The following is a 27,685-nucleotide window of genomic DNA, read 5'->3' on the forward strand; positions in this document are numbered from 1 at the left end:
CATCTCCAGGGCAAGGTGGGGCTCCCCAGTCTCTGACCTCTCACCTCCTTTCAGGGTGTGACAGGTCTACTCTGCTGAGAACCAGTCTTGACCGCCACACCCTTTGCACGCGGGGGCTCCCATGTCCCCGAGAGGGAGGGAGGTCGGCTTGGTGAGGGTGGACTGAGGCACAGAGAGGACGCAGGAGTGGGCCACACCCACCTTAGGCTCCTTCCCTGATGGTTTCAGTCCATCCACACTTTACAACTGAACAGCTGGGTAACCTTGGGGTATTGACTTTATCTCCCCTTGCCTCAGCTGCCACCTTCAGGAACCCGCGGTAATTATTGAAATGGAGTCATTGTAAACATGAGTGTGAATACACGAAAGTTCTTAGAGGAGGTCCTGGCAGGTGACGGAGCAGGTGGCTCCGGAAAGGACACTGTGATGGCTGGAGTCTGGCTGGAGATGAGAGGGCAGGTCGCGGTTCTAGCTGGCTCCACACACACCCTGTGACCACTGTCCAGTCACCTCCTGACCCCTCACAGTCCTTGAGGCTGGCAGGAGGGACCCCACACTACAGATGAAGAAACCAAGGCTCTGGAATGATCTCATGGCCAAGGGTCTCATGACTGGTGACACACGGGAGGCCAGTGTGGTCTCCTGGCTCTGACCCACACCGTATTCCATAGCTGCCTTTTGCATTCTTTCAGACGTGCTTTTGCTCATTCAGCAAATATTTGTTGGGCACTGAGTGAATTTCCTATGGCTGCTGTCATGAGTCACCACAAGAGAAGAGATTTGTTCTCTTACAGTTCCGGAGGTCAGAAGTCAGAAATCGGTCTTACTGGGCTCAAGGTTTCTGCAAGACTGTGTTCCTTCTGCAGTCTCCGGGGGAGAATCCACATCCCTACCTTGTCCCGTGTCTAGAAGCGCCCTCCCATCCCTTGGTTCGTGGTCCTGCCTCACATGCCCGTTCCTGTGCCTTCTAGCGTCACCTTACTTCTCTCCTCCACTCTGACCCTCCTGCCTCCCTCATAATTTTTTAAGTGTTTATTTTATTTTTTTTTTAATTTTTTTTCAACGTTTATTTATTTTTGGGACAGAAAGAGACAGAGCATGAATGGGGGAGGGGCAGAGAGAGAGGGAGACACAGAATCGGAAACAGGCTCCAGGCTCTGAGCCATCAGCCCAGAGCCGGACGCGGGGCTCGAACTCACGGACCGCGAGATCGTGACCTGGCTGAAGTCGGACGCACAACCGACTGCGCCACCCAGGCGCCCCGAGTGTTTATTTATTTTAGAGAGACAGCACAAGCAGGGGATGGCCAGAGAGAGGGGGGACAGAGGATCTGAAGAGGGTTCTGCGCTGGCAGCCGTGAACCCAGTGTGGGGCCTGCGCTCATGAACCTCGAGATCATGACCTGAGCTGAAGTCAGATGCTCAACCGGCTGAGCCATCCAGGCGCCCCCCCCCCCGCCTCCCTCTTATCAGAAACCTTGTGATGCCATTGCCGTGCCTCCCTTCCCCGCCAGCGCCCCCTCCCCCCCCCCCCCCCCCCCGCCCCATCCAGGGTATTCTCCCCATCTCAAGATCTTTAATTTAGTCCCATCAGCAAAATTTGTAAGATACGCTGGTTCCAGATATCAGGATGTGGATATCTTTGTGGGGACCATTATTCAGCCTACCACAGGCAGCTTGGGACGGGGCAGCAGGGAACACTGACAGGTGCCTGCCCTCCTGGAGCTCACAGTCTGGGGTCCGTGGCCCCACTGATCAGGTGGTCACAACGATGAACAAATTCTTATAAATAGGGTTGCCAGATAGAATGCAAGATACCCAGTTACACGGGTTTTAGATAAACAATAAGTAACTTTTTAGTATAAATATGTCTCATGTAATAATACGTCTCATTTAATAGTTGAGTCATACTTGCACTGAAAAAAACAAGAAAGAAAGCTGTATAGGACTCCTGTGACTAGGCCACAAGCTGTAATTAATCATGGAAAGATTTAATCGGAAGTGACAAGCCGAAATGTGTGTTAAGATCACCCAGGCTCTGGAGTAGAGAGAAGGGCTCTGCACCCACGTGCCCACTTACGGCCGGGGGGCGGGGCTTCTTCCTGCCTTTTATTGCCTCGGGGGTGGGCGGGCCCCGGGCTGGAGGCTCCGCCCCTCGGACTGCACTTGTGAACACTGCCCTCGTCGCCGGCAAGTTCAGCCAATCGGAGGCCGCCTTGGAGGGCCCGCCTCTCCCCTCGCCTCGGGCGCAGCCTCCAGAAGAGCCTGGAGGCGTGGGGTCAGGGGGCAGGTTCCGGGGAGACCCCGGAGGGCGGCCACCTGCTTCCGCTCCTCCTGCTCCCTGCAGGGTCGGCGGTGGACGCGAGGCCCAGAGAAGGGGGTGCATTCGGTTCCCCGGGGGCTTCGGGGGTTCGAGACGCTGGAAGGCGGCTCCGCTCGCTCTCTGGCTCCCGAGGCCCCCGGAACCCGTTCCTCCACCGGCGACCCCATCCTGGGACACCGCCCCCTCCCTCCTTCCCTCACACCCCTCGTCCCGGGTCACCAGCCCCGACCCTGGACACCTGACCCCCACCCTGGGACACCAGCCCTCCGGGACACCGGCCCCCTGCCCATCCCCACTCCCTGACACTGCCCCCCCTGGGATACCGTCCTCTACCCCCGGACACTGGACCCCCACCCTGGCGTACTGGGTCCCCTTCCTCACCCCGCCCCGGACACCATCCCTCCCCACCACCCTTTCCTGCCCAGGCACCGTTCCCCCATGGTGGGACACCGAATCCCCACCCTGGGGCACGGGGTACTTCGGGGACACGGCCCCTCAACCCCCGCCCACACAGTTGCCCCCTCCCTGCCCCACCCCCAATGCCAGCCCCCAGAACACCATCCCCCCCACCCTGGACACGTCCCCCGGGATACCAGCTTCCCACCCCAGAACCAAGGTCCCCTGGGACACTGTCCCCCGTCTCCCACACCATCTCCTGGACACTATCCCCAACTGTCCCCACCCCCAGGATATTGTCCCCAGCTCCAACACCAGCAACCTCCCCCCCCCCCCCACTCCAGCTCTCTCTCTCTCTCTCTCTCTCTCTCACACACACACACACACACACACACACACACACTGCCCCCGACACACACCGGACCACAGGCACCCCCTCCGTCTCCCCAGCCCCACCGTGCAGGGACCTGCCTTCCGGGACCCTATATGCCCCTTGCGTCGCCTTGGATCACAGCCCCCAGGACAGTGGACAACGCTGTCTTTACATGTATTTTTAATTTTTTTTCCGCCAGTTTATTTCTGTGAGCCCGTTGCGTGTCCCCCAGACAGGATGGTCTGACTGGGGAGATAAGGCCGTGAACAGATAGTAAACGTGGGGTCAGCAGTTAGCAGGAAATGCTTGCAGGAGTCAGAAGGGACAGTGGTCACTCATTTGCACCACAGGCCGTTGAAAGTTGAGAGCGTCACAGCCAGCTTTACTTTTCCAACGCTTATCATGTCCTTTGTGCCTATTAACTATCTTCACGACCACCTCGGTGCCACTAATTGTCCTCTTTCTCCAGAGGAGGAAGCTGGGTGCAGAGGCGGAAGTTGCTGGAAGTCCCCCGGCTACCTCGGTGGTGGAACCTGTCCTGCCTGTTGCTCTTCCATTTCACCTTGTGCCTCCGTGCAGGTCCGGTGCTGAGGCGTCCCCTGGTTCCCGGCCTCCGGAAACGCTCCAGGGAAGACCGCAGGCTCCCCAGGCCTGGCCCACGTCCACTGCCTTGGGCATCTGAGAAGCTGTCTTCCGAAAACGGAGCCTCCAGGAACCCACGGACAGTATGTTTCAAAGTGTGCTGGCCAGGAAAGCGACCAGACGTGAAGGGCACTTCCTCCCTCCCTCTGCCCCAAAGGTGGCCAGGATGAGGTTGTCGGACAGACAGGACAGCGGCAGTGTGGGGAGGAGGGTGGCTTCTGCTACTTTTTCCCAGTGGGGGCTGGGACTAAGGGCCCGGCTTGGGCTTTGTTTTGCCCGGAAGCCAGTATGCTCCGCCCATTCCCCCAGGACGGGGGGCGGTAGGCTCTGACCCCATGCTCGAGCCCAGACTGTCCTGGTCTGAGAATCTCTCCTCTCCAGAGACAGGCCCGCGTGACTTCGAGGATGGGGACCCGAGCGTTTGCCAAACTCAGAACCTCTCTCAATTCTCTTGATGTGCAGGGAACAGGTTGGAGGCAGGTAAATCACCTGGCAGTAGAAAGCGGGGCTTTTCCTGAACGTTCTTGTTTTCCTGGTCATAGAGGAGCGGAGTGAGGAGACATCACCGAGACCCCCCACGGAAACGGAAGGAACGGGAGGGGTGTGGTCCCTGCATGAGCTCCGAGGGCTAGTGAGGGGCAGAGCCGGGATGGAGCCCCTGGACCCCGGCTGGCTGGCCCGGTCTGCACCTGACCCCGTTTGGCTTCCGTGTGGGCCTCCAGACCGGGTTCTGAGCGCGGGAAAGATTCCTCTCTCAACCTTGGGCTTGGAGTTCTTCCCAGAGTGATACATTTTGGCCAGAAAGAGTGCCACATTCTTGGGGCTGGCTCGCCAGCGAGGCCTCACGTCACTCTTTCCACTGTCAACCCTGCGCCGGGTTCCGCAGACCGGCCACACGCGTGCTGCACAAAGGGCGGAGCCTGATGCGGTCGCCCGGGGGGAGCCCCCAACCCCCATCCCCGAGCCCTTGCTGCGGCCTGGAGGCCCCTCACGTGGGGTTCCCCCTCGTGTCGCTGGATCTCTGGGGGAGGGACGCTGCCCGCCCGCGGGGGCTTCCTGGGAACCTCTAGGGCCGGCCGGGAGGGGAGGGGACCGCAGGGCCCCAGGCTTTGGGAGGAGCGAAGGCACAAGTCCCCACAGTCAGGATTGAAGTCGGCGCATGGCTTTAGCACCACAGCTCATGAACGTCCGCCTGCCGGTTCCCCAGTGCGGCTACACGCTTTCCAGTGATCACGAGTGCTCCCTGGTGGTGCTCATTCTCCTCTGGCTTGTCGGCCTGTTTCCAGGGGCCTCTCTGTAGTGGGGTCTGCCATGTACAGAGAAGAATGAATTAAACACAGAGGGTCAAGGTCCCCACGGCTGGTGGGTGTGGAGCTGTGCTGTCCACATCCCTTCAAGGAGAGACCAGTCGTCCCGGCTCCCAGTGGGGCGGGCAGCTGCCGCCCTTCTGCACCAGCGCCTTCAGGGATTGCTTGGGCTGCAGGGCCGCCCCGACCAAGGTCACAGCAACCGGCAGGCAGCCTGTGCCATGGCAGGTCACAATGGAGGGGGAAAAACCCGCATATGGGCCCAACGAGAGAGGTGGGCGGGGCTCCGGAGCTTTCCGGGCGGCCCCCTCCTTGTCCGTCCCATACGTATTGATCCCCAAAGTCCTGTCCAGTAGGCCTCCTGAATGAGCCCGGCCGACCCGGGGTGGCGTGGCCTTCTGCAGAGCCAGGAACCGGAAGGCACGGAAAGGAAACAGTGTTAGGACCAGCCTTGCGAGTAGCCCCTGCCGGTCTACCTTCCCATATTTTGATGCTTCTGTCACGGGGCGGAGAGTTTCATCTTGGTTGTGCCCGGGGCCTCTTCACCACAAAGAACCCCCTGCGGACGGACGGTCTCAAAATGCATTTCAAAGAAGAAACACCAGAACAGGGTGAAGAAACTGTAGGAGAAACAACACGATCGATCGATCGATCGCTATTTGCAAAGCGCTGGTGGGTCTCCGAGTCTCGAGCCCAGGCCTCCCGCTCACACCTTCTCTTGGAGTGGAGCATAAAGGCCCAGAAGAGGCGCTGAGGTCAGTTTTGGGGATGGACGCAGATGGGGCGTCCCAGTTCCGTGTTCTCTGCCCTGCATCCACACCCCCACCCTGCACTGCTGGGTGCTTTGTGCTCGGAAGCTCAGAGGACGACCCCAAGCACGCTGGACGGCCGCCCTGATGGGGCCGCTGTGTCTCCGGCATCTTGGAAACGCGATCCGAGTGAAAGATTCGCCTCTTGATTTCATAAATGAAACGCAGTCAGTTGCATTTGACAGGGACACGGGGTTTTTGTTGGTTTTTGGAAGTTTACGCCATCTCTCGAGCAGAGGTTTTGTGGCGTAGAACTCGAGGTCGCCGAGTGTCTCCCTGCATTTCTCGGGTGTGGGGCGGGTCACAGGTGCCCTTGTTCCTAACAAACCATCTTCCGAGTGGGGCATGGGGTGGGGGGAGGGGGAGGAAGGGGGAGAGAGGACGTGGCCTGCACGGACCTGGGTGGGGCTTGCTGGAATGTTCCACTGTTACCATCCTGAAATTTTTCACCTTGACTAAGGGGTCCCAGAAATCATGCAGCTGGTCCCCCGAGAGGCCTCGTGACTCAGAATTTTCCAGTTGCTTCCCTCATGGGTTGAAAAGGGTGGGGTCTCTGGAGATGGTTTGTGTAGTGACCGCAATGACCACCGTTCTGAATGTGGTTACCGCCTCTGTGGGCCACTCTGACTCAGTGGTCCTCCTGGCCCGGTGGCCCCTTCTGGCTGGCTGCCGTCCCTCCAGTCCCCAGAGCCGACCGGAAACATTTTGGACTCCTTGGCATGACCCCTAAGACCCTCTGTTTTCTGTCCTCTGTCTGCTTCTCCAGCCTTGGGTGCCACCGGCCCTCTGCCTGCCGCCCCTGCATCCTGCCCCCGGACCCCGGCTCTGGCTGCTCCCCTGAGGCGCCCCTCCCAGCTTCCCGAGCCACGGCTCTGGCCTCTCCTGCGTGTCTCCCCTGCAGCCTGGTACCCAAATGTCCCTCCTTTCTCGTCCGCAGACCCCGGTCACCGGATGTGGGGCCACCCTAACCCAGTGTCACCACCTGCGGATCCCCTATTTCCACTTAAGTGTGCATTCACAGGTACTGGGGGTCAGGACTAGAATGCGGATTTTGGGGGGACCCAATTGAACCCAATGCACCAGCCCAGCTGGAGCCCCTGTCCAAAGCCTCTCCTGACCTTCCAACCCCCCCCCCCCCACCGCCCAGGTGGAGCCACGTCCCCTCCTTTGTGCGGCGATGACTGTTGACTTTGTGGGCCTCACTCTGTCTCTGGACCGGCAGCCGTTTGACAGGCCCGTAGTGAGTCAGTGAAGTGTGCTTGGTGGGAGTGCACGAGATATCTCTACGGTCAAATGAAACCATCCGGAAATGTCTGCTGCACCTGACTGGTGTCTTCCCCAAATTCACATCCACCTGGGACCTCACAAGGTGACCTTCTTTGGACAGAGGGTCTTTGCAGATGTAATTGGTTGGGATGCGGTTGAGTTGGGTGGGCCCTGCATCCAGCGACTGGTGTCCCTACAAGAAGAGAAGGGACACAGAGACACGGAGGGGGCCTGGTGACGATGGGCGGAGATGGGAGACCACGCTCCCAGCCGAGGGACGTCGGGAGCCACTGAGGGGGCGGGAAGCACATCGGAACACGAGCGCGAAAGTGCCCGTTGTTTGGAGCCACCCAGCTGGTGGTCCTTCGCCACAGCAGCCCCTGCACCCCCCCCCCCCGGGTGAGGCGCCCGTGATGGTGGCAGCAGGTGCGGGACCCCCCGCCCCGAGCATGTGCAGGTCAGGAAAGCCACCAGGCCTTCCCCGTGTGCGTGGGTCAGGACGCATGGCTCCATTCTTGAAGTGCCTTACTCTGCTCCGAGACCTGGGGGTGGAGATCACAGTGTGCGGGGGGGGGGGGGGAGGAGTTGGGGGGCTCCCACCTCGGGGTCTCCTGGCACCGCTGGTGTGGGGTCTGCCCTCCTAGCCAGGGCTCAGGTACGGCGTCTGGCCCTCCTTCCTCCTTTCTGGAGGCATGATGCCCAGCGGGCCCCTGGATTGGGGAGACCAGGCCTGCCGGATTCAGGCGCAGGATGCCGGCCTGTGCACTGCACCAGTGTGGTCCACGGTTACCGCTCAGGCTCACTCTTGGTGGCGGGCATTCTGCGGGGTTTGCTGAACGTATAATGCTGCGTCTCCATGGTGACTGCGTCCTGCAGAACAGTGTCGGTGCCCTAAAAATCTCCCCCAAATGCTCATCTGTTCACTCTCCCCGCTCTCCCCCAGCCGTGATCTTTGTACGGTTTCCGTATCATGGCTCTTCCAGAATGTCACAGCGTGGGGCCTTCTCAGATTGGCCTCCTTCACATAGTCCCTGCCTTTGCCGGCCTCCCAAGGCGCCACGTGTGAGGCCCTTGTGGGGACACTGGGCCCCCGGGTCACCCCTATCTCTAGATGGTCAGCTCCACGTCTCTGCGGGATTCCTCTTGCCCCACGTAAGGCGACGTAGCCCCAGGTTCTGGAGATCAGGATGTGGACGTCTTTGGGGGTCATTCTCCCGACCACGCAGGCCGTGCCCAGGCTCGCCTGTTCCAGAACGTTCTCTATCCGTGGACTCTACTGGCCATGCTCTTGTCTATTTCGGGCTTACTGAGAGGCAGCTAGGTTCCTGCACTTGGTAGTGGCCGACCCCTGATCCTGCGGAGTGGGACTCTGGGGCAGGCACGGATTCCAGTCTGTTCATCCATCCACCTGTTGCTGAATGCCTGGGATAGTTTCAGTTTCTGACCATTGGGACAAAAGCTGCTCTGGACGTTCCTCCCAGCACCTTCTGTGGACACACGTTTCGGTCTCTTGGGTGAAGGCGCGTGAGCAGAGTGCCAGGCGCTACAGCAGGTACGTGCTTAGCTCCACACGGGCCGTGCTGCACGACCCGGCCAACCGAGTCCTACATTGTAGCCATTCGGGGGGGTGTTCGGCAAGGTTGTGAGTTTTTCCCTTTTTGTGGTGAAGTTCACGACGTGAAGTTTACCGTTTTAACATTCTAAGTACATTGACCTCAAGCACATGCACGCTGTGGTGCAGCCGCCCCCACCACCTGTCTCCAGAACTTTCCATCTCCCCAGACTGAAACCCTGTTCCCATGAAGCACTGACTCCCCAGCCCTGGCTCCCACCATCTACTCTCTGTCTCTGTGGACAGGACTCCTCTGGGGACCCCCTGTGCGTGGGGTCACGCGGGATGTGTCCTTCTGTGTCTGGCTCCTGTCACTGCACACCGTGACCTCCAAGTCCGTCCACGTGGTGGCAGGTGGCAGGACGTCCTTCCTTCCTGAGGCTGGGTCACATTCCGGCGTGTGGATGGACCACATCGTGTTTATCCTTCATCCGCTAAGGGACCCTGGCGGCTGCTGTTGGCACACCCAGACGTGGGCTGTTGCATAAGGTCCTAATTCTCCATTTGAGTTTTTGAATTGACGTCTAATCTTACGCTTTTTGATACGAAGTGGGTAATTTCAGAGGCATAGCCCAGTGGCAGGGTACTTGACTGCAAAGTAGACCATGTTTATGTAGTGGAATCTATAAATGTCTTACACAAAGTCCTCTGCTCGGGGGTCGGAATCTCTCATTTACAGATTTGTTACCAAAAATCGAACTCTCCACTGTCTGGTCTGAATTGGGACCGTGACTCACTTGGCCTGTCCCCTGGGCTCCCCGGTGGCCCCTGGTGCCTGGACACAGGGGACAACAGGCCCGGAGCACTCCAAGCCCTCAGCAGAGTGACGCGCCCTCCTACAGGCCACGCTGGACGGAAACAATCTCGAACCGCGGGGCACAGGGCTAGCGGTCCTCGAACTTCGCTCCTCGAGGTTTTCTAACAACAGGCTGGAAAGCCTGTCGAAGCTGACAGCTGTTCTCTGGGGCCGCCTGAGGCCACGCTCCATCTGGGGTACCCGCCCAGCAGCCAGGGGAGGGGACCAGCCTGTCCTGCCCCGACCCCCACCCCCAGCAGGCAGGGGGCATGGACAGAAGGACCAGTGAGCCTTTGCACTGGGGATCGGTTCACTCTGTATGAACAATTCCACACAATATTAAAACACTGCAAAGTGGGTGTAGACACCTGGAAATTTTTTTAAAATCAGAAATAAAAGCCACTGAACATCCAAACGGAGACGGGGTAGAACCTGCTAGAACCACAGATGGCTTCTGCGGACCGGAACCGGTCTGTACAATGTTTGGCCATGGTTAGGGCTTCTTTTCCAGAGACTCCGTGGCAGGCTGGCTTTTTCTAAGTGTTCTTGAAGGACGAGCAACCCTCGGTGGCCTCCCCTGGGCCTGGAAGTTGCTCCTGGTCACTCGCCCTCGGGTGGGCTGGTGGCCTTTTCCTGCCCCCAGAGCTCGGTGGGGCTGGGGCCCCACAGACACGGATGAGCTGCCTGGAGGTCCAGCGCCCGGACATGGAGGGGGTCAGCCAGGGTCACAGGAAGAAGGACCGCACATCCCTGGGGGCCAGAGGTCACCACCACCCAGTCACTTAATTCTTGGCCTGGGGGACCGCTGTGGGGAGGAGTGTGCCTTCTAGCTCCTTCTGGAGTGGGGGAGGGGAGGGGAGGGAAGGGGCCCCAGCTGTCAGCCCCGGGGGACACCCAGGCAGGCTAAAGAAAGGGAAACCCTGTGTCTCCTGCCACTGTTTATTTTGGGGGGCGGCGTGCCCTTAATGCCCCCTCTTGATGTGGCTGAAATGCGGGCTGCCACCCGCCAGCTCCCGCAGAGCCCTGCACACGTGTTCATGCAGGACACTGGCCTGGGAAGCACGGGCCCTCCAGTTCTACACTACAGACACGGAGATTTACTTGAGAAGGCAAAAGGAAGGGTTTTTCTCACTCAGAAAGACACCCGTGGTGGGGCTCCTGTGACAGCCACCTCCCTGGGCCGAGGCTGGGGCTCCTGGGGCAGGATGGGGGCGGGGAGTACGGCCCATCCTCACCCTCTCTGGGCCTAGTTTACTCAGACCCCTCAGCCCCGGGGGGGCTCTGACCTAGGTTCACTTCAGGGCTGGGGGGGGGGGGCGCTGTGGCTGCCGGACTCGGTTCAACCTCTCGGCCCTCAGCCGGGCTCCTGGGTTTCACCTCGCCTCCCCTCCCGCTGGCCTCTCTGGGGGGCCGCTGGGGTGGGGCCCCACGGCCAGAGCATTAGACCAGGACAGTGGGGACGCAGGGGAAGGTTGGGGCTCAGGGATTAAGGCTTCTTGCACAGAAGTGGCCTGGACAGGCCTCACCCTGCCAGCCGCCCCCACCCCCAGTCTCTGGGTAGATCCTGCTGCGCCCCGGCCTCCCCGGTGGGGAACGGGTTTTGTTCCCTCTTGCTGCTCTGTGGGGGACAGTGAGAGGCTGGCTCCCTGCCCAATGAAAGGCGGCCAAGGCTTCCCCATCCAACCGCAGGTTTGGAGAGGCTGGGCTCCCCAAAGCCCCTGGTGCTCCCGGACCGGCCGGAGAGAGCTGGGAGCCGGGGAGCGAGGCCAGGCCTACAGCCCGCACACCAGGGGGGAGTCACCCGCCAGCCCGTGCACACATCCTCCGTCCCCCTGAGCGTAGCGTTGGTGGGATTTGGGCCTTGGCACTAGCAGGGGGCTCGAGTGGGGGCAGGAGCATGGAGGTCCGCACGAGGCCCTGGGGTGAGGCCTGTCCTGGTGCGGGGCGGGGGGGTGGGGGTGTGGGGACGGGTGTGCCTTGTGCCCTCCGTGTACCTCCGGCTCCTTCCACTGCCCGGGTCGTACCAGAGGCCAAGGGACTAAAGACGAACCACTGCAGGGAAGGGAAGGGCGAGGAGTCACACGGGTGAGGCCCTGTGGCTCCTTCTGGTCACCTAACACCTTTTGGCCCCCCAGGAAGGGCCTCCTCTGGCTGCATTCCTCTTTGCAAAATGGCCGTAGCGATGCACTAAAGTGGAAAAAAACACAACACGACACAACAACCCGGAAGAGCCAGGTGTGACCACGGCCCACGTCGACGTTTCGTGCTCAACACCGGACGGAACGCCGCCGGCCATTCCGGTGAGCGGGACAAGTTGCGGAGAATCCCTTTGTGGGATGGGTGGGGTCCCAGGAAAGGGCGGGGGGCCACGGCCTGGCTGTTGGGTGGTGCATGCCGTACAGAGGCCGCACACATGCCACGCAGCAGGGCGACACTTGGCCGCACGGGGTGCACGTCACAGACAAAGCCCCCTTCCCGGCCCCTAAATTCCCTGGGTGCATTTTAAACAACCGTCAGCTGCAGGCTCAGCCCCCCAGCTCTGGGCCCAGCGCTGCGGAATAACAACCGCTTAACTGAAAAGGAGACCAGTTTCCAAAGAGGTTTCCCATGACCCGCCCCCCACCACCCAATTTTCCTCTGCTTAGGAGAAAAAGAACACGGCAGCAGGGACCTGGCCAAGTGTTTCACAAACGGCCCAGCGGGTGAGACTGGCCACCCGCCGGGGCGCCAGGGGGCCAGCGGCCAGTCCTTCTTCCCTTCTCGCGCCGCGGCCGGGCTCTGGACCGCAGCCCCCCGGCAACCCAGAGTTTCCGAAAATTGTTACCACGTCACTCGGGATCTCTGTTACTCCTGATGGGAAGCGGCCGCGGCCCCAGCGTCATCTTCTGGCCGGGCCGGGAGAGGAGTTTACCCCATCCGTGGAGGCAGCGGCTCGCGTTCCTTCCGGAACCGGAGGTTTGGGGACATGAGAGGTGTTGCCGGAGTGCGTGGTGCAGACGCCCTAGCGGAGCGAGAGACACAGGCAGGGACACACGGAGGGACAACGCTACAGAATAATACAGGGCTTCTTGTCCTTAAAGGGGTTCTCGGACGCGGGGACTCCGACCAGCAGGGGGTCATTCCGGGCGTGCTGCTCGCAGTAGCTCATGAGTTCCGATGAGGCTTTGGACACCTGTGCGTGGGCACAAGGACGGGAGAGGAGAGGTCAGGCGGGCGGCCATGGCCACGTCCACTGCCAACATGGCGGGAACAACCCAGGAGCACCCCCGCAGGTGAGCGGATACACACAGTGTCCACCGCGCACGCGCACAACACTCAGCCGCGAGCAGGAGCGAGAGGCCCCACGCCTGCCGCCCCGCGTTCGGACCCCGAACACACGACGCTCAGGGGGGGACCCAGACACAAGAGGCCACACGGGGTGTGAGTCCACGTGTGTGAAATGTCCAGAACGGGCTCATCCCGGGACAGGAAGGGGGCTGGTGGGGGGGGGCCAGGCGCTGGGGGAGGGGTGACAGCTGATGAGGCCCGGGTTACTTTTTGGTGTGATGGAATGTTCTGGAACTAGACAAAGGTGGTGGTTGCACAACTCTGCGTGTGTGTGATCACTAATGGTAGGTTTTAAGTTATGTGTGTTCTACCACGATTTAAAAAAGATTAAAGAAGGGACTGGGTCCCTCAGCAGGAGCTGCCCAGATTTTGGACAGAAGGTCAGGGAGAGACAGAGCCCTCTTTAGGATTTAGTCCAAGGTCCACCCCTCCCCCCCCCACCCCTGCCCCAGTCCGGGCGGCTCTGGAAGAGCCTGTCCACATCGGAGGGGCCACCACACAGTCCCTTCCACGTTGTGTCTCTGGCAGCCCGAGCTGGCCAGGGCCCAGGGATCTGGGGGGCTGGTGGGGTCACAGCAGAGGGTGCCACCCCACTCTGCTCACCCGGGCAGGGCTGGGGGCTGGGTGCTGGGTGAAGGGGTCCTGGTCTCCTCTGTGCTGGAGGAACAGCCAGCACGGTTCGGCCCCCTGCCTTCCCACCTGCAAGGTGACAAAGGAGCAGCCATGTGGGTGTGAGCGGGCGAGACTAGGCAGGGGTGAGGGAGGCTTTGAGAACTCCCCCCAGGTCTGCCACCGGGGTGGCGCCTCTGCACCCTGGACCCTGCACCCCACAAGCCAAGGACGCCCGACCTTGTCCCCTGTGCTGCCAGGTCTCCAGGCCGGCCTCTGGGTTCACCGCGGGGACACTGCTACCCACATGCGGTGACAATTGCCACTGTCCTGAGCATGCTGGCCACTCCCAGGCCTGCCTCGGATGAGCCACAGGAGCTTGGTTTCTAGAGTTGTATTTGGAAAGCAACTCTCGGAAACAACTAGAATAGCCTCCGGACCCTGGAAATAACTGATGTTGTGGCTCCGGCATGTGGCCCCCGCTGACACCCTGGCATCCACAGGAAGGCTCTGCCCTGAGTGCCGGGGCCGCCCCCATGCCCGCCACGCTGCCACTTGCCAGGCGCTGGCTCCCCCGGCCTTTCAGGCGTACCGACGTTCAAGGTTCTGGCCACAGATTTGGGGGTGCACAGCCTCAGGCAGGACGGGTAGGAGGGGATGGGGGGGCTTGGGGGGGAGGAGTGGCCCTGCCCAACATCAAACAGGCTGGTGAATCACGCTCTCCGTCAGGGCTGTGGCCGCACCGGCTCACCAGAGGGAAGCCGCTTTGACTGAGGCTTTCTCTTTTTCCAGCCCGAATGAATCCTTTGAATGCTCAGGGTTCTGGAACATTCAGACAGACACGTCGGGGGAGCCCCCCCCCCAAACCTGGGGGGCTGGAGCAGCCCTGCCTTTCCACCTGGCACTGCTGTGCATGTCCTTCCACTGAGGGATGTCAGTCAGGCGTGAGTCTGCGGGAGCCCATCTGCCGCCCGAGACCAGGGAATGGCGGGTGCTCAGAAAATCAAAGTCTGAAGAGATCCGTGGGGTTGATGTTTGATTTTGTATGTCCACTTGGCCAGGCCACGGTATCCAAGTACTTGGCCAAACACCAGTCTAGATGTCACTGGGAAGGTCATTTTAATCTGAGATTAACGTTTAAATTGGCTGACTCTGAGTAGAGCATATGACCCTCTAAATGTGGGTGGGCCACATGCAATCAGTTGAAGGCCTTCGGAGACCAGGAATTCTGCCTCCCGGCAGCCTTGGGGACTCGAGCTGCAGCATCAGCTCTGCCCTGAGTCTCCAGTCTGCCCTGTGGATTCGCCAGCCTCCACGGTTCTGTGAGCCAATTCCTGAATACCTTTCGTTCCCTCTATACACATCCTGTTGGCTCTGTTTCTCTGGACAGCCCTGACTGATCCAGGGAGCGGCTGAAGCAGGGCCGCTGCAGACACGGGAACCACCCGGGTCTTCTACGGGGAGACTTCCGGCCACTCACTAGCTGGGGCCTGGGGCACGAGACCATGATTGGAGGTGCCTCGACCTCCTTTGCAAAGGCATGGGTTTGATGAGCAGGTGACTTTGAAAAGAATCAGTCACCTTTTTCATGGAAGAGGCCACGACTGCATGGCTGGCCCCTGCCATGTTTATGGGAGAAATCCGTGAGCCCTGGATGTCGCCCTGATGTCCCCTTGTGGACTTAAAATTCACCTATATTAAACACAACGTGTCCACCGCGCACGCGCACGTCCGCAGCCTCAAGCCGGAGCGAAGCGCCCACCCCCGCCGCCCCGTGGACCGACCCTGAACACACGACGCGCAGGGAGGGAACCAGACACGAGAGGCCACACGGGGTGTGAGTCCGTGTGTGTGAAACGTCCAGAACAGGGTCATCCACGGATGGGAAGGGGGCTCGTGGGGGCCGGGGGCTGGGGGCTGGGGAAGGGGTAGAGGTAACAGCTGGCGGGGACAGGATTTCCCTTTGGGCTGCTAGAATGTTCTGCAATGATGCTTGCACAACTCTGTGAATGTACGAAAAGCTACCAAACTGTCAGTGCCCTTTAAAAGAAACAGTTAACTTCATGTTATGCAAATTATTAGGAAAAAGAACAGGTCTGTCTGAGGAGCTACTTCGTTTCGGGTCTCTGGTCCCTGATGGGTTAAGTGTCTGTGCACAGGAACTACTTGTCCCTTTTCTTTTTTTAGTATAAGAAACAAACACGCTTATTTCAAAAAAATTCAAACGAGGCATAAGTGAAGAACGTAGACGGCCGAGGGCCCTGGGTCCTGCCGTCTCTGGACCACGTCTCTACCTTCTGTCTGTGTCTGTTGCACCAGGGAACCAGACAGAGTCCATGGGCAAGTGCCTGCCTCAAGCTGGAGGCCTAGGGCTCTCGGGGGCAGGGGGTGGGGTGGGGTGGGGAAGGGCCCTGAGGGCTGGGGGCGGGCTCAGCCCTGCCTCTGGTCTCACGGCCCTGACAAAGCTCTGCGGCACATGGGATGCCCGCAACAGCCCGTGACACAGGTTCTGTGTCAGCTGTGTCTTCCCATTGAGGAATCTGGGGCTCAGAGAGGTTAGTGAGTGGCCCAAGCTCACACAGCAAGGGGCACAGTTGGAAGAAAGCCCCCCCTCCCGAACCGGGCCTCCTTGCAGGGTCTCCTCCCTTCTCGGCCCCTCTGCCCACCCGCCTGCCAGGCTCACCTTGATGCGCTCGATCCCGGCTTCGATGCGGAGCTGTTCCACCAGCTTCCGGGCCTGGGCTATGTTGTTAGTGGCTGACATTGTCTGCCATCAGCTCCGGGCCCCTGTCGTCCAGAGGGCTGCAGGGGAAGCAGACAGGATGTGAACTGGCTGCTGAGGCCCCACGGGGACAGAGAGGCAGGACGCCCCTTCCGGAAGCCTCAGGGCCTCCTGGTGCCCCACCTGAGCCGTGGCGCCCGTGTGCCCAGGTCGGGGTGGGGGCGGTGGGAGGACTAGTGGAGCCGTCTCCCACAGTCCCCCTGGGCTGGTCGGGGGTAAGTGCTCCCTGGTTGAGACCACCCAGGGTCTCAGGATGGTTCACCAGACCACAGAGTCCGCTCGTGGTTGGCTTGGAATGAGGGCCTCAAGGGACACTTTCTCTGATCCCTGCCTCACTCCAGGCCCCCCGGCACCACTGACACTGGGCAGGGTCACTCTCCGGGGGCGTTCGGGGGACGTTCCCAGCCCCACCCTTCGATGCCAGGACGTCCCAGTGGTGATGGCCACAGATGTGCCCAGACATGGCCTGAGTTCCCTGGGGGGCAGAGTCGTCTGGGTGAGACCTTGGCTCTGGACCAAGGTGGGTCACCTGGGCAGCATCTATGTGCTGTGGGTCCTGGGTCTGGCATCACTTCCTTTATCCAGGGGCTAATTTGCCCCACAACCCACCCCAGGGGGGCCCACCATGCACCGGTCACTGCCCTGAGAACCAAGCTAAGGGTGGTGGTACGCAGGGGGAGGCCGTGGCTGTCAGTGCCCAGTTCTGGCTGTCCTTGGGACACAGCCACGCGGAGTGACCTGGGCTCCCACAGAAGGCTTCCCGGGGCTCTCCGCAGGAGCGAGAAGTTCTGGCTCCCGCTTCTGGCCCAGGAGAGGCTTCTGGGGGCAGCGGGGGGGGGGGGGCGGTGCAGGGAGCCCACTTGGTTTTGCAGGGTTTTCCAGAGCTTTCTGATGTGCTGGGGTGGTCGGGACAAATGACCACAGGCTGGGGTATGGAAAACAGCAGGAAATTGTTCTCCCACATTCTGGAGGCCAGATGTCAAAGATCCAGGTGGGGCAGGGCTGCGCTCCCCCTGGAGGGCCCAGGGAGGGTCCTTCCTGCCTCTTCCAGTGGCTGGTGTGGCCAGCGGTCCCTGGCGTGGCCACATCACTCAATCTCTGCCTTGTCCTCACATGGCTTTCTTCTAAGGACACTAATCCAGTACGACTTCTCCTTAACTAATTGCATCTGCAAAGCCCCTATTTCCACTTAAGGCCCCATGCTGAGGATCTGGTGGAAATGAATTGGGGGGGGGCTGTATTCACTCCCCCTGCAGCGTCTTTGAGTGTGGATGGTGTGCTCAGAGTAGCCCATTTAGCACAGGCAAATGATTCCAGATAAACCCTCTTCCCAAATCCCAAGTAGCCCTTCCACTAATTTTCCCAGGACCGCTGCTCCGTGGAGGGGGTGGTGGTGGGGTATTTGCTGCTTTTATTGAGCAGCTAACGCCCAGTGGTCTGCTTGCTCCCCGCCCCGCCTCCCCGCACCTTCAGGACTTGGGTGTTCAGGGCCCGTCAGAGTGGCTCCCCACCTGCTCGCCCACCGAGAAAACCAATCCTTTATGGCGCCAATGATTCCCGCTTCGCTATTGTTTGGGGGAGGGGGTGATCTTTTTTCTTTCCGAAAACATTTTTATTAATTTATTTTTAATTCCATTAAAACTTTTGAGGTGCCTGGAGAGTCACATGCAGTGGTAGGAAAGGGCGGAGACGTGCGGAGACGTGCGTACCCTATGCACGGTTTCCCCTCTGGAAACACCTTGCAAAACCCGCGGTCAGCATGACGCGCACGCACGGAAGCCTCAGGGCGGTTGCGTCCCCGCCCCTCCCCGCCCCCCACTCTCCGGTGACGTTTTCCTTTCCGAAGCTGCCACCGTTTCGGGACCGTTGCACGTGTGGAACCACAGGGCACATAACCTTTTGGGATTTTTCCCCACTGCGCTTAATCCTGTGGAGATGCGCCCAGCCTGTTGCGCGCGCCACGAGGTCACTGCTGAGCGGCGTTCCCCGCGTGGACCGGCCCCGGCTCGGCGGTGCACCTGCCGATTCCAGTTTCCGGCCATCACGTACGGCTGCCACAAGGGCGTGCAGATTTCTGTGCAAACACAAGTCTATATATTTCTCTGAGATAAACGCTGAGGGATGTAATTTGCATGTTCAATTTTTAAGGAAAGTGCCAAGCCGTTTTCCAGGGCGGCTGCACCACTTTACATCCACACCAGCAGCATATGGGTGGTGTTAATTTATTCTTACAATTCGGGGGTGCACATTTTTTCCTCTTCCTTACAGCAGGGAAAATTCTACTCTTCCCACAGCCTTCATTTAGTGAGCTCTAGTACCGTCGTTCTAATGAGCGATGCTGCCCCCAGGGGACACGGGGCCCTGTCTGGGGACGTCTCTGGTCATCAGGACTGGGGGAATCCTGGCACCGAGGGGGTGTGGTCGAGGACCCCACTCAGCTCCCACAGTGCCCGGGACGCACCCCGAGAACGGCCCAGTGTTTGCAGCGTTCAGGCTGGGGAAGTTCCCAGGAGGACCCGTCCTGGCGTCACGCCCAAGGTGGGGGTCTGGGAAGACACCCCGCCAGGGAGCAGAGGGCACCCTGTCTTCCGTCAGGATGCAGCTTGCGCTGTCTGCCTGGTGGCCACTACGGCCACAGAACAGCAAAGGCAGGCTTGGGATTTTCAAAACATTTCCTACTTAGCAATAATGATTAAAAAAAAAAAAAAAAAAAAAAAAAGGAGGGTTGACACAACACTTTCGGGAGATCTCCAGGCCGTTACATTGCATGACACAAGCCAATCCCCAAAGGTTACATGGTGTGTGTTCATACACCATTTACACACCGTTTTTGAGAAGACAAAATTGTAGTCCGGATGGGGGACAGGTTCATGGTTGCTGAGGTTGGGGGTGGAGGCCTTGTCGGGAGGGGCTTTTCGTGGTGCTGGTCACACTTCCACAGAATGTTACCGTCGGGAAAAACAGAGTGAACGATACATGGATTGCTTCTCTGATTTGTTATAACTGCACATGAATCTACGGTGACCTCCGTACAAGTCTCAATTAGAAAAAAAAAAAAATCCTTCCACACTGCCTGGCTCCCCGTCCCTCCCGGCAGACATCCAGCCCCGCTTTGGGTCAGAAAAGGCCTGAGTGTGTCTGTTCTGGGAGCACAGAGCCCACGTGTGGGTTTCCAGAGGGCTCTGATTCAGCAGAGAGCTTCAAAGCAGCCACAAAACATCCAACTCAGGGAAAACTGCCCTTGGTTGGGCTTAAAAATATCTAAATTACTCAGCGCTAAATATAGATGCGAATGGAGAACAAACAGGCTGGCCCCATGGCCTGTTTTCCTTGGAAGGCCGGGGAATCCTGCTCAGCATCCACACTCAGAAGTGTCCGCCAGGACTCTAGGACCCCTGCACCGCGTGGCCACCCCCAACTGTGGCCTCTCTCCGAAGCGTGAAGCTCCCGAGTGGCCGGCTTTCTGTTCCAGGCCCAATGTCCCGAGAGGCTGCCTCTGGGCTGGGTTATGACCCAGGCCCCAGAGAACGGCCGAGATGGCTGCGCTGGGGGTGTGCGTGCGTGTGCATGTACACAAACTTGTGTGCAGGAGTGTGTGTGAATGTTCGGGGCACTTGTATGCATGTGTGTATACACACGCGTGAGTGCATGTGCACGTCTGCACATAGATGTGTCGTGCGTGTGCGTGCACGAGCATGTACGTGTGGACATGGGCGTGTGTGTACTTATGTGAGTATACGTGTGCATGTCTGTATGTCATAATGTGCATCGTGTGAGATGTGTTTATACGTGTGCGTGTCGGTGTGTATGTATACTGCATGCACACGCATGTGTGTGGGCGTACGAGTGTACGTGTGCATGTGAGTGGGTGAGCACGCGTGCGTGTGTGTGCGCGTGAGCGCGCGGAGACGCTAGGAACAGACACCGGCTGTGTCACCACCAGCCCGTGCAGCAGACTCCAGCCTCCTCCTGGCTGGTGTCATAGTCCGTCACTGACTCACGGCCCAGCCATGGCCCCGGGAGACCAGGCAGCTATGCTGAGTCAGCCCAGGGAACATTCCTCACCCGTCGCCGCAACGCAGGAAGCACGTGATGGCACCAGGCGCCCGACCTGGCCGGACCTGCCTGGGCCAGCAGAGCCGCAGGGGGCCCCCAGGAGCCGTGGCAGAGCCGTGGCAAGCTGTGGGCAGGTGGGTGGTGGGCAGCCGGTCACCGTGCTGACTCCCGGTTCTGCCCCTGTTGAGGGTCCAGGGGAACAACCTGGGGTGAAGTTCACCTAAAACCAGAGCCTTAAGGGATGTCACCAGGCCCTGCCTGGGATCTGAGTCGAGGGCCAGGAAGCCATGCCAGGTTTGGGGGGGGCTCCTGCAGAAGAATCACATGAACAAATGTGTGAAAGGCAAGGACAACGGAGGCCCCCCCCCCCCGGCCCTGGGGTATATCGTGAAGCAGAGGTAACTAGAAAGGGGGGGCAGTGACCCCCAGACAGATCTGACCTTCCAGTGCACATAAGGATTAGACAACCCTGGGGACGGGCAGTATTTCTTCCACGGTGGGCGCAAATAAGGCAAAATGGGGAAACAGTTTAGGGTGGGGTCTCTGCCCCCCTGGCACTTTGGACACTGGGCTGGGCTGTTCTCTCTGGGGTGTCCTGGGTGCTGTGTGGCCCGAGCAACATCTGTGGCCCCACTCCCTCAGTGCCAGGGCCCCTCCCCCCTGTGTGACAACCACAGATGTCCCCAGACACTGCCCGGTGTCCCCTGAGGGCAGAGCTGCCCCTAGGTGAGAACCACTGGATTAGATCAGACCTTTATTCACATCCAAAGAGGTCCCATATAAACAGCCATAGAATAAGAAAGAAAATAAACACAAACCAGTGAATATTTATTCTTGGGATGTCTGGGGGCTCAGTCAGTTTAGCATCCGACTCTTGGTTTCGGCTCAGGTCATGATCTCACCGTTTGTGAGTTCAAGCTCCGCGTTGGGCTCTGCGCTCACAGCGTGGAAACTGCTTTTGATTCTCTCTCTCCCTGCTCCCTAGGGGCGGAGAGAGAGGGAGAGAGAGAGAGTCCCAAGCAGGCTCTGCACTGTCAATACGGAGGCCCATGTGGGGCTTGAACTCCAACCGTGAGAACTTGACCTGAGCCGAAACCAAGAGTCAGATGCTAAAACGACTGAGCCACCCAGGCGTCCCCCCACCCCCACCCAGAGTCCAAATGTCCATCGATGGATGAATGGATAAAGAAGATGTGGTCTATATATACAATGGGGTATTACTCGGCAGTCAAAAAGAATGAAATCTTGCCATTTGCAACTACGTGGATGGAACCGGAGGGTATTATGCGAAGTGAAATTAGTCAGAGAAAGACAAAAATCGTATGACTTCACTCATATGAGGACTTTAAGAGACAAAACAGATGAACATAAGGGAAGGGGAACAAAAATAATATAAAAGCAGGGAGGGGGACAAACACTAAAAAGACCCTTAAATACAGAGAACAAACAGTTGCCGGAGGGGAATTTTGGGTGGGGGGATGGGCTGAATGGGCAAGGGGCATTAGGGAGGACACTCGCTGGGATGAGCACTGGGTGTTATACGTAGGGGGTGACTCACTGGAATCTACTCCTGAAATCATTATTGCACTATATGCTAACTAACTTGGAAGTAAATTTAAATAAATAAATAAATAAGCAAACGAATAAACTTAAAAAAATTTTTTTTTTTTTTTTTAAAGAAAGAAAAAGTTTCTTCTCAACCATGGAGCAGTCACTTTTCAGCAATGGAAGCCATGGAATGAATGGAGAAGGATCAGCAGCTCTGATCTTATGTAAACATTCAGAACTTCAGGACAGACGTGAACTAGAAATCGAGACCGTGGACCCAGGAAAGGCCGAGGCCACAAGTGAGGTGATGGGCGACCCCTTTAGCATGTGACTAACACTTGGGCCAGGGTCCCACGGAGACGCGGCACAGGGCTCACTCAGGCAATTCACGTCAGCAGGGGTGTAACTGGTAAAAACCAAAGCAACCGAAACGCGGCCTGGCGAGCAGCGGATGCCACCTCGAGCTGCCCCTTTGTCTTCCCACGACGCCAGAAGGCCGGAGAAAGGCCACCACCTGACGCGCTCATTCCGGACTCTCTGGTCTTGTGAACCCGTCTCAGCCTCAGAAACTGGACACTGAGGACTACAAGGATGTCCCCTCAAATCTTCTGCTTGGGCATTTATCCCAAGGGGGAAATTATCCAAAGGAGTTAAAGGGGGAACACTGACAGGTGTTTACAGCTGCGTTGTTTGTAACTGTGAAGGCTCAGAACAAAAGCACACGCCTCGCGCTGCAACGGGGGGGGGGGGGGACAGCAAATTCAATGGGACATTTCGCAGGTGCAACACTATGCAATGTTCTAAACGGTCCGTAGAAACGCGGAGCACCGCGGAGGTGTGTGTGCAAAGAGGGACAATGGCAAAGTGCAAATGTTCGGTCATCTACCGTTGTGTTAAAATATATACGGATAAAGGCAGACTTGGGGCTCGAACTCACGGCCCTGAGATCAGGAGACACATGCTCCACCGACTGAGCCAGCCAGGTGCCTCTCAAAATGACAATTTTGTTAGTGACTTTTTTTTTTTAAGTTTATTTATTTATTTGGGAGATGCCGAGACAGTGCAAGAGGGGAGGGGCAGAGAGAGACGGAGACAGAGAATCCCAAGAAGGCTCCACACTGTCAGCGCAGAGCCCGACGTGGGGCTCGAACCCACAAAACTGCGAGATTGTGACCTGGGCCCAAATCAAGAGTCGGACGCTTAACCGACGGAGCCACCCAGGCGCCCCTGTTAGTGAGTGTTTTTATAATTTCCTTCAATGAAATGTTCTTCCGTGAAGGTATAATTTGCACGCAGTGAGATTTGTCCTTTTGGGCCCAGAGGCGATGAGGTCGCACAAGCACGTCGTGTCGCGGAGCCGATACCGCCATTCAGATGCGGACCCCGTCACCCTGAGAACCTCCTGGAGCTTCTGTTTGTCGTCAGCCCCTGCACCCCCTGAGCTGCTCTGTTCCTGTCGTGTCGCCTCTTCCCGGAAGCCTACAGACAGACTCGTACGGTCCAGCCTCTGGCTCGGTTCACTCGGCACAATGTCCTTGTGGTTCGTCGTGTGCCGAGGGCACCTTTTCAGTGCTGTGTGGTGTTCCCCGCCAGGGTCAGGGCAGGGATTGTTGGCCGTGCACCGACTGGGCGACACGGGTGTGTTCGGTGATTGTGAAAGACGCCGTGCTGTATGTTCACACGCAGGATTTGTGGCGGTCCACGTGCCCGGTCCTCCTGGGTGAGCCCCAGGCGTGGGATTTCTGGCTCCCTGGCAGGTGTATGTTTAACCTTACAAGTTAAACATTTTCCAAACGGTTCCCAAAGTCACTGCATTAGTTTGTACTTTGAAATAATCATATAGACAGGTGGTTGCAAAAATAGTACAGAGAGTCCCATGTGCCCCCCCCGCCAATGGTGACATCCCATGTGACCGTAGGACAACATCAGGCCGAGACCCCGATGCTGGTCGTTTGCTCAGATTTCGCCAGTCCTCCCGTGGCTCATCTGTGTGCAGAGTGGATTTCTGTCACCGCCCGTCCCTCCAGGAAGGTCTGGCCACCATTGCTGACCGGGCCGAACTGCTCATGGAGCTCCGTGCTGCCCTGAGCCCCACGGGGCAGATGAGGTCTGGCGTGAATGTTCGCTGGGTGGACTGGTGGGTAGATGCAGTGGGAGTGTCAGCAGAGAAGGCGGGGGCTCCAGTCGGCAAAGCTACGAGGTGGCCGAACCCTCTGTGTTTGTGAAATCCTAAACGGCTTGGGCAACACTGGGGAGGCCCCCTCCCCCAGCCCCGCCCCACTCCAGGGTCTCTTCACCTCCGCACCAAGGACACCCAGGCCAGGGTATTCCCTGTGATCAGTCCCTGGCCCAGCCACCCAAGGCCAGCATCGTGCCAGCCACAGACATCCCCAGACACGGCCCTGTGTCCCCTGGGGGCAGAATCTAAGTCCTTTATGGAACTTCCTTATCAGAAGAAACTTCAGCTAAAAGAGGTTCATCTGGGCAAAACGCAAACCGTGTTTCTGGAACCGAGATGGTTCGGTTTGAACTGAAATGGCAATGAACGAAAATAGAAGCTTGTTTCAAATGGGGGCTTAATTTTCTCGGCATCCGACGATCCTCTGTGACCACAAGAAGATACACAGGGCGAGCGAGCTGCCCCTTGAACTCCACCAACCACACTCTTGAAGCCGGTGCTGGAGAGGAGAGAAGTAGAAAGTGGAGCCAAGGGGAAGGTGGCAGACCCAAATTCTGCACAGATCCCAAAGCTGCTTGGCCTTGGGGGAGTTACCTCCCCTCTCTGAGCTCCAGCGAACTCTGCAGTGCTTAGAGCGACACTCGCTTCCTGGGCTGGCCCAGCAAACATCCAGGTCCCCACGTTCCAGGGCCAAGGAATGGGGGCGTCCAGAGGCCGGCAGCCCCAGGAGGCCCTCTTTGGGGCACCGTGGCAACTGCTAACTATAAACACAGCTGCTGCAGAGATGAAGCCAGAGACAGGGTGCCCTGCACATCCTGTGCCCGGCGGAGGTGGGAGGGCCGGTTTGCTGGAAGCTATTGAGAAATCCCGCTCCCCACGGAGCTGCTGCTCAGAGGTGGCCACTCCCCTCAGCTGCCCAGGGGCCGGGTGGGGCAGGTGCCACAAAGCCCACAGGCTCGGGGAAGAGCTGGGCAGCGTGAAGTTGATCATATTAAAAATAGAAGTGGATGGCAACGGGGGGGAGAGCCAGAAATGGAGAGTCCCGAAATGATCTATTTTCTGTTGTCCCACTAATGCTTGTACGTCCCTGTCCCTTCTAGGCCACACAGCAAAGGTGAGACTGGGTTCTTTTATGCTCTGCTGTGTGCCCCAAACCCATGATGCTGGTCATGCCCCGGCCATGTCTGAGCCATTCTGAGCATGATCAGAAGCGCTCCGGCCCCTGTGGACCCTTAGCTGCAAAGCCCTCCTGCTGAGCCCCTGGAGCTTTTGGGTCTCAGGGAGAAGCGGAGTGATTTCCCGGCACCTTGTCCAAGGGCACAACGGCAGCCACCCCTTCCTGAAGGTGCAAAACACAGTGCACGCCTGGAAGTGGGTTCACATCTCGGCTCTGCCCTGAACTGGGTCTTAGCTTCCTCCATTAGGAAATAAGAGGGTGGTTCTAAAAGCTGAGAACGGATCCCGGTTTGTCATCTGGTGGTTCTAAGATCAAGACGATTCACGTCGATGGCCTCTACCTAAAGTCACTTGGACTTTGAATAAAAACCTCTATCTGCAGATTTTGGCTTGCACGACAGTGGGCGAACTGACACGGACAGACTCTCCCGTGAGGGCAGTCAGGAAAGCTGGACAGAACACAGAAGAAATCTGCTTGAAGGCACTGCAGGGTTATTAGGGCAGTGAAGAATTTATAGCCAGGGTCTAGGGGAGGACGGCAGCCCAGGAGTGGAAAATCTGCCAAGAGGCTGAGCAATGCTTCTATCAGCCTTGCAAGGCTGGTGATACAGAGATTGAGATCCAGGGCCCTCCACGTGGAGGGGGCTGGGTGAACTCCCCCTTGGTTCAAACTGGGGAACAAGGTGCTGCAGTCTGAGTATAAGAAAAACCCAGACGTGGTGGTTTGGGAACAACATGGGCAGATGTTGTGTATGTTTTTCTTGGACATTTGAAAGAATGGTATTTTCTAACTAGACTGTATTTTAGATGGGACTTAATTTTACCGTCACTTTTACTGTATGTGACATTGCCTTGAAGAACTTTTTCCCAAATAATCATGCAAAATTATGTGGTCCCAGCATTTATTACACACAGAAGGATACAAGTAAACAGGAAGCAGATGGGCTCTTACGGTGACTGCAGCTGAGTGCTGAATAAACTCAGTCCCTGATACTGGACTGAGGTGACCCCAGATTGCTAGCAGCCCTAAATGCTGGACATGAGTAAACATAAACCCTCTCCAGTGGAAAACAACATCATCTTAGAATTCACGCTATTTCCACAAACAAGTCTGAAACACAATGTCTAACACACAACGAGAAATAACCAGGCATACAAGGAGGTAAGACCACATGAACAAAACCCAGCAGGAATAATGGGCAATATAAACAGACTCGCAGGGGTTCCCGACACTGTAGTTGAGAGACACTTTAAAATAACTGTGTTAGGGGCACCTGGGTGGCTCAATCAGTTACATGTCTGACTTCAGCTCAGGTCATGACCTCATGATTCATTAGTTCAAGCCCCGCATCAGGCTCTGCAATGGCGGTGCAGAGCCTGCTTAGGATTCTCTCTCTTTCCTTTTCCCTCTGCCTCTTCCCCACTTGTGTGAGAGAGTTCTCTCTCTCTCTCTCAAAATACGTAAATAAACTTTAAAAATAACAGTTTTAATTACATTCAAGAAGACAAATAGGTGAGACCGGAATTTCAGCCACACTGGAAACTATAGAAAAAGGACTCAGTAAACATGTGGAAAATGCCAATATCTGAAACGTAATGACTCGATGTAAAAGAATAGTATCACTAAAGACAACGAAGGAGAGAGTTGGTTGAGCTGGAGGATAGTTCAGGGGAAAACACCCAGGACGAAGCACAGAGACACAGAGGGGAAGGAAAGGCAGAAGAGAAGGTGAAAGATGGAGAGGATACAGTACAGCCTAACGCATGTGACCGGGACTCTGGAAGGAGGAGGGAGGACGGAGCACAAGCAATCTCCAAAGCGATGATGACAATCTCCCCAAACTGAGGACTGAACAAAATCCTACTTTTAGCCACAGATTCAAGAAGTCCTGGAACCTCAGGCAGCATAAACATCTTAGACGCTGACAGAGAAGTCGCCAATGCGCCCGTGAAAAGGTGCTCCCTGATTAGTTATCACGGAAAACAAGTGAAATCCAGGGAGCTGCTTCTTGAGCACTAACTAGCGGGGCACAGACAAAAAAGACCAGCGACTGTAAATGTTAGGGAGGGCGTGGAAACGCTGCAAGTTTCACACATTTCTGATGCAAGAGTAAAGCGGTACAATCACGCTGGAAGATGACTCATCAGTTTCTGAAAAGGCTAAACACACACCTACCCTCTGCCCCAGCAATTCCGCTCCTAGGGACCGACCCGAGATAAACGAAACCATAATTCTGTGGAAGGACTTGTACAAGATGTTCACACATCTTTATTTATGATAGCAAAAACTGGAAACAGCCCAAATGCCCCCCAACAGGAGAGCAAACAGACTGTGCTAATCCACGCTATGTGTTATGATGACACAATGACAAAAAACAGCCTGCAGAGGAGGAGAAACCACACGTGTGGATCCCGAAAATATTCTGTCAAGCAAAAGAAGTCAGACATCAGAAATGTTCTGTGTCTTGATGGAGGTGTTGGTGCA

The 27,685-nt window shown here is 57.7% G+C and overlaps 2 protein-coding genes across 2 annotated transcripts in view; one reads left to right on the top strand and one right to left on the bottom strand.

Annotated features, from left to right (window-relative positions):
* Window positions 1-348: 348 nt before the first annotated feature.
* Window positions 349-5,672, top strand: LOC123381384 (extensin-like). The gene is made up of 3 exons (XM_045042089.1): window positions 349-391; window positions 1,989-3,816; window positions 4,196-5,672. Exons 1-2 carry the CDS (start codon window positions 349-351, stop codon window positions 3,335-3,337), a joined length of 1,392 nt encoding a protein of 463 aa, XP_044898024.1. The 3' UTR covers window positions 3,338-3,816; window positions 4,196-5,672.
* A 4,206-nt stretch (window positions 5,673-9,878) lies between these two features.
* The window catches only part of GNG7 (G protein subunit gamma 7), a 119,407-nt gene continuing 101,600 nt past the window's right edge, over window positions 9,879-27,685 (bottom strand). The window contains exons 3-4 of the mRNA XM_023243428.2: window positions 16,143-16,261; window positions 9,879-12,695 (exon numbers count right to left, since the gene is read on the bottom strand). Of these exons, the coding sequence (XP_023099196.1) occupies window positions 12,570-12,695; window positions 16,143-16,223 (207 nt within the window). The 5' untranslated portion in view covers window positions 16,224-16,261 and the 3' untranslated portion in view covers window positions 9,879-12,569. The remainder of the gene's footprint in view (window positions 12,696-16,142; window positions 16,262-27,685) is intronic.

This window comes from Felis catus, chromosome A2 (genome assembly GCF_018350175.1).
Source record: "Felis catus isolate Fca126 chromosome A2, F.catus_Fca126_mat1.0, whole genome shotgun sequence".
NCBI lineage: Eukaryota > Metazoa > Chordata > Mammalia > Carnivora > Felidae > Felis > Felis catus.